The sequence below is a fragment of the Podarcis vaucheri genome (assembly GCF_965113315.1).
Source record: "Podarcis vaucheri genome assembly, chromosome: 3".
In the NCBI taxonomy this organism is placed as follows: Eukaryota; Metazoa; Chordata; class Lepidosauria; order Squamata; family Lacertidae; genus Podarcis; species Podarcis vaucheri.
Window position 1 is genome coordinate 454,856 of NC_138761.1, and position 8,773 is coordinate 463,628.

The window sequence follows — 8,773 nt, forward strand, 5'->3', positions numbered from 1 at the left end:
CCTGCGCAGTGCGGGCGCCTGGTCCTGCTCGCTCGGGCGCTGACCGGGAAGCGGAGGCGGAGGCGGAGGCGGAGGAAGAGGCCGGGGCCGGAGACCCGCCTGGTGAGCCCGGGGGGGGCGGGCGGGCGGGGGGGACCCGGGCCTCGCCTCACGCCCCTTCCTCGTGACGTCACGCCCCGGGCATTGCGTCACGCGGAGGCTTCCCGGGGGGCCGGGCGGGGAGGGGGCGGCCGGGGAAGAAGGGTCTCTCCCTCTCCCTCCCCGCTTGGAGGGCGGCCGGGCAGGGAAGGGGGGAGGGGGAGGGAGGGAGGGAGGGGTGGGGTGGGGTGGGGGGTCCTCCCCCCCCCCCGTGGCCTCGTTTCGGGCTAATCCGGCTCAGCCCTTCGGCCTCGCAAAGCCAGATCAGGCGGGCTTAGCCTGGCGGGCCAGAGGGGCGGGAGAGAGGGGGGGGGAAAGGGCTCCTCCTCCCCTTCTGGGGGGCACAAGAGCCCCCTATGGAGTCCCAATGGGGGTTCCCTATAGGGAGGAGAAAAAGAGCAGAGGCCAAGCAGAGAATCTTGAGAAGCCAAGCGGCTCGGAAGCCACAGGGTCCTCCCTCCCCACCCGCAGGAGGGAGCAGGAACCCACAACATTGGGGTGCAAGGCCTGCTATGGACATTTGAAAGTGCCCACCCCCAAAACAGCACCCATGCATCACAGAAAGAGGGGGTCGCCAGCAGAAACTGGCATAGCTGCCAACGTTTCCCCTTTTTAAAAGGGGAATTTCCTTATTCTGAATAGGATTCCTGGCAAGAGAAGGGAAAAGTTGATAGAGTGTGTGGCTTCTCTCCCATCTGGCAGGATCCCTGATCATGCCTTCCTTGGTTGCCTTTTCTGGGGAGCCTGGCCGTTTCTTGGAGCCGGTCAATACTTCGTTCCTGAAACTACCCTGAGAGTGTCCTCAGCTTCACAGATGCTTGCCAGGCTGTCTTTGCAGAGAGAGAGGTGCACGCCCAAAGTCCAAAGGCAGTCAGAAAGCTTTCCCCATTTCCTTCCTCCTTGCAGAGAAATACTTGCGGTCAGCCTGGGAGAGTCAAAATGACCCCAGAATTGCTCTCCTGTACCATTTCAGGCACATGGTTTATATGCTTATGTATGTGTTTGCCTTGTACATTTCTGAACATTTAATTTATATATGTAAGACCTTAGAATTCCTGTAACAGGCAGTTGCTTTCCGCCTGTGTCATCTGTGCTTATGGCACTTTTTCTCCAAGGAGCTCGAGGTGGGGGCGTGGTCAGTCTTCACGACAGCCCTGTGAGGTGGGCAAGACTGGGAGAGAGAAGGAAACGGGCCCCCCAGGTCACCCCCAGGGAGCTTTGCGGCTGAGTTGGGCCCTGGGCCCTAGGGACTCCTCCCCAGCCCCATTCTCTAACCACTACACCGCCAGAAAATGCTCCAACAGGGGTTGGAAGTTGTGTATTATTACAAAGGCGCATGTAAACACAGAATGGTTTCTCAGTTCCTTTTTCATAGATTGACAGAGCTGGAAGGGATCCCAAGGGTCATCCAGCCCACCCCGCCCCCCAGCACAGGTGTTTTTTCACCCGATGTGGGGCTTGAACCCGTGACCCTTAGATCAAGAGTCCGATGCTCCACCAACTGAGCTGGTCTTGATTTTACCATCTTAAGCTTATCATCTTACACCACCACACTCCCTTTTTTATCCTCCTGTAACGGGGGAGTGTTTGATCTGCTGGCTGGGTGCCCCCCCCCCGATCCTGCCCAGCCCCTTTTCCATGCCAGGGTCCCTTTCCAGAGCAACCAAGGCTGTGCGAGGCAGAGGGCATTTGCCAGCTTTCTGTCTGTCTGTCCTCATGCCTCACCCCAGATTGGGCCTGAGGTCTGCTCTTTTGGGGGGAGTGGGCAGGAACCCCCCTGCTCTTGAGAATTGGAGGGAGACCTGGCTGGGCAGGCATCCTGGGGGGGGGGGTTAGGGTCTCTTCCTCACACCCCACCCAGAGCGAGGTGATGCTGTTTGTGGAGGTCACTTGGGCCCCACTGCCTCCCACCCCAGTGTGATCTCTGGAGCTTGTTGGGCCTTGGCCAGGGGTCTCCTGAGACCTGGGGCCAAGTCCAGCCCCTCGCTTGGGGAGTCAGAAGGGACCCCCAAGGGCAATCCAGTCCACTCCCTCGCAATCCCTGACCCAGTTCTTTTGTGCTACTCAATCTAGAGCAAGATGGCGGACGCCGGTCGGCCGCAGCGGAAGATGTCACGGGCCGGAGAGAGTTTGTACTGCATCCTGGGCCTGGAGAAAGGGGCTTCCTCTGAGGACATCAAGAAGGCGTACAGGTGGGCTTCTCTCCTCTGCCCAGAGGGGGGCTTGCAGGGGCGGCTCCCACTCTGCTCTCCTCCTGCCCCCAATCAGATCTGGGTTCCTTCCCCAACCATTTTTGCTGGCGGGATTCCCAGTAGGGCGCCTGGGGGCGGCTGTGAGAACAGGCTAACTGGGGTCTAGATGGTCCCCCTTTGACCCAGCCCAGCGGCAGGGCTCTCCACATGGATAGGCTGGCAGAACCTCCATGCCCAGGGGCAGTCCACCCCGCAAGACCAGGTGTGGGGGAACCGTGGAGTTGCAAGCAGGTCCTGCTTGTGGGTCTCCCAGTGGGTGGCCACTGTGAGGGTGCTGGAATAGACAGATACCCCCATTCCCTGACCCACTGGGCTCTTCTCACATTTGTACATTCTCTGGCTTAAATAAGGAGAATTCCCAACCCTAGAGGAGGCAGCAGAGACTTGTGGGGCAGGAGGGCAGCATGCAGGTTCCTCTTGCCCCCCTACCCCTGGGGGGGGGGTTAGTCCTTGCCAGCACCTGCCCCTTCCTTCATCTGCCCCCTTGCTTCCTGGTCACATCGGTGCAAACGTCCCAGTCATTGGGAGCACAGGATGAGGCCTTCCATTTCCCAGTTCCTTTTTTTCTAAAAAGGCAAACCTCCTCAGCCTTTGTGCATGTGCAGAGGGGGGGGGGCGTGGGAGGCGTCTGGTGACATCTCAGAAATGGAAGGGGGCGTCTTCTGCCCTCTCCGTGCTTAATTTGTGTGGGGCGTCCATTGGCCTCAGCACCCGGGTTTCCCCCTGGGCGTTGTGTCTCTTCTCCCTCCACCCCCCTGAGCGCATTTGCTCCGAGTTCAAGGCAGCCTCGTTGCTCCTTTCCAGCCCTGAGAGGTGAGGGGATCCCAGAGACGGGTTTGGACATCCAGGCTTTCTCTAGCCATTTCTCTCCATGCTTCCGAGTTTCTGCAACCTTGTGAAGCTTTGTATTAGAATTCTAGAATTGTGGAGTTGGAAGGGACCCCCCCCCCCAGGGTAGGGGCATCTCGTCCAACCCCCTGCAAGGCAGGAATCTCGGACAAAGCATCCAGGACAGAGGGCCATCTGACCTCTGCTCAAAAACCAAGGAAGGACAGTCTGTTCAACGATCGCACAGCTCTGAATGTCAGAAAGTTATTCCTGGTGTGGAGTCGGAATTCCTGTTCTTGAACGGATTTGAACCGTTAATGCTTTTTATTTCCCCTCGGGCTCCGCTTGCCCCCGACCCTGCCGCCTTTCCCTTTCAGGAAACTGGCTTTGAAGTACCACCCGGACAAGAACCCGGAGAACCCCGAAGCCGCGGAGAAGTTCAAGGAGATCAACAACGCCAACACCACCCTCAGCGACGAGAACAAGCGGCGGATCTACGACGAGTACGGCTCCATGGGGCTCTACGTCTCGGAGCAGTTTGGGGAGGAGAGCGTCAAGTACTACTTCCTCATGTCCAAATGGTGGTTCAAGGTGGGTGGCTGTCCTCTGGGGGGGGACCAACCCCCCCACCCCTGGGAAATGCAGCCGAGTGTGTGTGAGAGTGAGAGAGCACCTCTATGGGCCCCCCCCCATGTATTCCCACACACACCAGCCAGACGTTTAGGACCTTTGGCTGGAGTTATGATGTGCGTTTGTTATGAATTTGTGCTTGCCTTATGCCCACTGGCCTGCGCGATCCTTTATTTCCCCTGCTCCTGATCACAGATTCATCTCTGCTTATAGGATTAATCTTAATGCCGCTTCGTTTTAAACGCCCTTGCAATTATTCCCTCTTGCTTGTTACTATCTTTCAATCTATACAGTGGTACCTCACAAGACGAATGCCTCGGAAGACGAAAAACTCGCAAGACAAAAGAGTTTTTCGTTTTTTGAGTTGCTTCGCAAGACGAATTTCCCCATGGGCTTGCTTCGCAAGATGAAAACGTCTTGCAAGTTTGTTTCCTTTTTCTTAAAACCGCTTGAAGAGGTGCAGTTGCTACTTGGCCGTGCTTCGCAAGACGAAAAATTCGCAAGACGAAGAAACTCGCAGAACGAATTAATTTCGTCTTGCGAGGCACCACTATATTTCATATTTTGGCCATCATACCTGCTAGTTCAAAGTATTCTATTAGCTTAAAGAGCCATCGGTCCTTTGTCAGGAAGGATTTCTCTTCCCACATTTTTGCATACAGTATTTTTGTGGCTTCTATACGCAAGTATAGAAATAGGTTTTGAACTTTGTCTGATATTTCCTGACCTACTATTGCTAACAGGAATGCTTCTGGGTTGGTTTTTTGGGGGGGCGGACGGACATGTACTTAAGCATCTTTTTAAATTTGTCAGATACAGTGGAACCTCAGTGTTCGAACATACAGTGGTACCTCGGGTTAAGTACTTAATTCGTTCCGGAGGTCCGTTCTTAACCTGAAACTGTTCTTAACTTGAAGCACCACTTTAGCTAATGGTTCCTCCTGCTGCCGCTGCGCCGCCGGAGCACAATTTCTGTTCTTATCCTGAAGCAAAGTTCTTAACCCGAGGTACTATTTCTTGGTTAGCGGATTACCACTGTAATCCATTCCGGAAGTCCATTCCAAAACATTCGTAAACCAAGGATCAAAGGGCTGGCAACAAAATCCATTGAAAAAATGGAGAAACGCGCCTCAGAAGCCGTTCGACTTTCAAGGTCCGTTCGAAAACTGAAGCATTCACTTCTGGGTTTTCGGTGTTCGGCTTCTGAAACGTTTGGCAGCCGAGATGTTTGAAAGCGAGGTTTGACTGTACCATTTCCCATATTTTTTTGCGAATTTGCATTGCTGCCACATGTGAATTAAACAGCTCTTTGTATCTGAACATATCCAACATAAATTTGATCCTCTTTTATACATTTTGGTGAGTTTTTTGGGTATCAGATATCATTTTTACTGGGTGTCATGTACATAATTTTTTGAATGCTGAAAGTTCTATATTGCACCTGAAATCTGATGCCCAGTGAATCATCGCTGCCCTCACGATCTCATCCTCAGTTTCCCTTTGCTTTGTCGTTTCTTTCCTAATATGGAAAGAGAATCCACCACCTTCTGAGGTTAGGGAATCGGGGAGTGGGAGCCATCCGGGACACTTTCACGATAAAGGTCTGTGCCAGGGTCCAGAAAGTTCACTGAGGGGTATAGATTATATACAGTGGTACCTCGGGTTACAGACGCTTCAGGTTACAGACTCCGCTAACCCAGAAATAGCACCTCGGGTTAAGAACTTTGGTTCAGAATGAGAACGGAAATCACGCAGTAGGAGGCCCCATTAGCTAAAGTGGTACCTCAGGTTGAGGACAGTTTCAGGTTAAGAACGGACCTCCAAAATGAATTAAGTTCTTAACCCGAGGTACCACTATATTATGGTTGTGCCAACTGTATCGATGCCATGCTGTTTAGTAATAAGCCACGGGGCACGTTCTGGTTGCCCTGTGCTCCTGACCGGCCGCTCTGCCCCTCTCCGCAGCCCCTGATGGTCTGCTGCAGTCTGATCACCTGTTGCTGCTGCTGCTGCTGCTGTTGCTTCTGCTGTGGGAAGTGCCGCCCCCCAGAGGAGGAGGAGCCCTACAAGTACGTCAACCCCGAAGACCTGGAGGCCCAGATCCGTGCTGAGAACGAAGGTATGACTTTGAAGGAGGGGTGGGCTTTCTTTTTCGCTGGCTATGGGTGCTGACCCTTTGAAGCTACAACTAATCCAGAATGCGGCAGCCAGACTGGTGACTTGGAGCGGCCGCCGAGACCATATAACACCAGTCCTGAAGGAGCTACATTGGCTCCCAGTAGGTTTCCGAGCACAATTCAAAGTGTTGGTGCTGACCTTTAAAGCCCTAAACGGCCTCGGTCCAGTAGACCTGAAGGAGCGTCTCCACCCCCATCGTTCAGCCTGGACACTGAGGTCCAGCTCCGAGGGCCTTCTGGCGGTTCCCTCATTGCGAGAAGCCAAGTTACAGGGAACCAGGCAGAGGGCCTTCTTGGTGGTGGCATCTGCCCAGTGGAACACCCTCCCATCAGATGTCAAAGAGAAAAACAACTGTCTGACTTTTAGAAGACATCTGAAGGCAGCCCTGTTTAGGGAAGCTTTTAAGTGTGGTGTAGTGGTTAAGAGCGGTAGACTCGTAATCTGGGAAACTGGGTTCGCATCTCCGCTCCTTCACACGCAACTGCTGGGTGACCTTGGGCCAGTCACACTTCTCTGAAGTCTCTCAGCCCCACTCACCTCACAGAGTGTTTGTTGGGGGGGAGGAAGGGAAAGGAGAATGTTAGCCGCTTTGAGACTCCTTAAAGGGAGTGAAAGGCGGGGTATCAAATCCAAACTCTTCCTCTTCTTCTTCTTCTAATGTTTGATATTACTGCTTTTTTATTATTGTTCTTGGTGTTCTGTTGGGAACCACCCAGAGTGGTTTTATTTTACGGAGCAGAGTCTGGGGGGTCTGCGTCTCTGCCGAGGGCCTGGAGGGGGAATTGCCTGCTCCTGGGCCAGCCTTTGGGGGTCTCTTGATGGCAGCTGTGCTTGTTTTCTTCCCAGGAGGCGGCGGAGAGGCCATCCGCATGCAGCCCACAGCCAGCGCCTCCTTGCACACCACAGACGAGACACAGCGGCCACACAAGCCCTGACCCGTAAGCAGAGCGGGCGCCCTTGCCAGGGGGGGGGCAGCTGCAGGAGGAGGCACTTCCTGGGAGGGGAGGTGGGTCACGTTGGAAAGGGACCCCAAGGGTCATCCATTCCAGCCCCCAGCAATGGCGGCAACCACAGCCGAAGGTGGCTTTTCCTGCAATCCCTGCGGAAGCTGCTACTTCCCAGGACTTGTGGGCAGAAACACCCCCCACAGAAAGAGGCCTGACTTCGCCTGGCTCTAAGGGCAGAAGCCTCTGAAGCAGCTTTGAGAGGCGTGGGGTGGGGAGACGAGGAGAAGCCCCTGCCCAGTAAGAGGCTTGGCGGTGGGTCTCAGTTGGCCATTTCATGCCCAGCTCACATGGTTGGCATGCCTGGCACAGATCCTGGCGAGTGACGCAGCCAGATTGGGTGGGCCAGTTGGGAATCTGCAGCAGGGGCTCCATAGTTTCGTAGGGACCCCCAAAGTCCTGCAATGCACGAATCTCGGCTAAAGACTCCCGAGCTTGCAGCCCCTTCCTCCCCCACCAGGAGGGCTTGGGGGGCTGCTGGGGAGGGTGGTCTCTCGCCCGCTGCTTGGCAGGGGTTGCTGTGCCAGACAAGGCCCTGCTCAGGTCCTGAGGGCTCCCTTGGGGGTTGGCAGGCTCTCTGGGGTGTGCCAGCCGTGGCTGTGAGCATCACAGGGCCCCCCGGCCTCTCTCTGTGTGTCTCCTGCTCCCCCTCTTTTGCTTGCAGAGGAGAGGACTCGGGGTGACGCTGGCCAGGATGGCTCTTCTCCGGCTCGGCCTCCTCAGGCGGAGGAAGCGGCCCTTGTGCCACCAGTTACTGGAAACTGCAGGAGAGGAGAGTCCCTCTTGCACCCAGATACTGCTTTGGGGCTTCCCAATGGGGCATCTGGGGGGGCCCTGTGAGAACAGGGGACTCAGGGGGCCCTTTGGGCCTAATCCAGCCTCCAGGCTCCCCGCAAGTTCTGAGACCCAAGCTGTTCCTCCAGTCATTCTGCCAGGTGCCCCCCCACCCCTCACCCCCCCTCTTCTCTCTTCCCTGCAGAGTTCAGCTGACGGCCAGAGCACAGCCCCCCCTTTTCTGCAGCCATTCCAGAGACCACCCCCAGGCCCACATGGCTGAGTCAGGCCTGCTGCTGCACTCTGGGGCAGAGAGACCCCCACCCCCCACCCCGGGGGTCCTTGCCAAAGGCAGGGGGGCCACACGCCTGGCTGACCGCCCCACCGTCATTGGGAGTCTTCTCAGGGAATGCGGCTGAGGGCACAGCGGAGGAGGAGAGCAACTTCCAGCCTCGCAGGGAGCTGGCAGGACCAGAGAAGTGGCCCCCCCTCCAGTTTAGGGCTGGCGGAAGACGTCGCCCGCTGCCAGCCCACCCGCTTTTTCCGGACGCTTTCTGACCCCCAGCTCTCTCCTTGGCCAACGGCTCCTGCTTCCCAAGGCGGCCAGGCAGCCCCTGTGGGCACGGCTGGGGGTTCCCTGTCGAAGCGGGGGAGTTGTGGGGCTCGCCGGCCCTGCCCCCCTTCTGCCCCGTGCATCGGTGCCAAAGCGCATTTGTGGGGCCAATGCAAGCGAGTCCCTGCCCCCCTCCCTGGCTGGTGGGTTGGGGGGGCTCCCTCCCCCTCTGCCCTGAGCTGCAGCTGCTCTGGGTGGATTCAATCACTGTGCGGGGGGAGCCTGGTCCCCCCCCCAGCTCCCTCCCTGGCCCTGCTGTGGGGCAGCCCCCTCTTGGGCAGGGCCCCTCTCTCCACACTGTGACAAGGAACTTCTCTAGGGTTTACGGACACAATTAAATGTTTCTGAAGGAAGAA

The 8,773-nt window shown here is 56.4% G+C and overlaps 1 protein-coding gene across 1 annotated transcript; it reads left to right on the forward strand.

Moving 5' to 3' along the window:
- On the forward strand, positions 1 to 8,773 carry DNAJC5G (DnaJ heat shock protein family (Hsp40) member C5 gamma). Its single transcript, XM_082217998.1, has 6 exons — positions 1 to 102; positions 2,212 to 2,330; positions 3,596 to 3,809; positions 5,814 to 5,967; positions 6,873 to 6,964; positions 8,010 to 8,773. Exons 2-5 carry the CDS (start codon positions 2,218 to 2,220, stop codon positions 6,959 to 6,961), a joined length of 570 nt encoding a protein of 189 aa, XP_082074124.1. The 5' UTR covers positions 1 to 102; positions 2,212 to 2,217; the 3' UTR covers positions 6,962 to 6,964; positions 8,010 to 8,773.

What these genes read in the sequence shown, in the direction of transcription:
- DNAJC5G (XM_082217998.1), top strand. Translation starts at nt 2,218, where the DNA reads ATGGCGGACGCCGGTCGGCCGCAGCGGAAGATGTCACGGGCCGGAGAG. An exon ending in TGTCCAAATGGTGGTTCAAG is followed by an intron (nt 3,810 to 5,813) that starts GTGGGTGGCTGT and finishes CCCTCTCCGCAG; the next exon opens with CCCCTGATGGTCTGCTGCAG. An exon ending in GATCCGTGCTGAGAACGAAG is followed by an intron (nt 5,968 to 6,872) that starts GTATGACTTTGA and finishes TTTTCTTCCCAG; the next exon opens with GAGGCGGCGGAGAGGCCATC.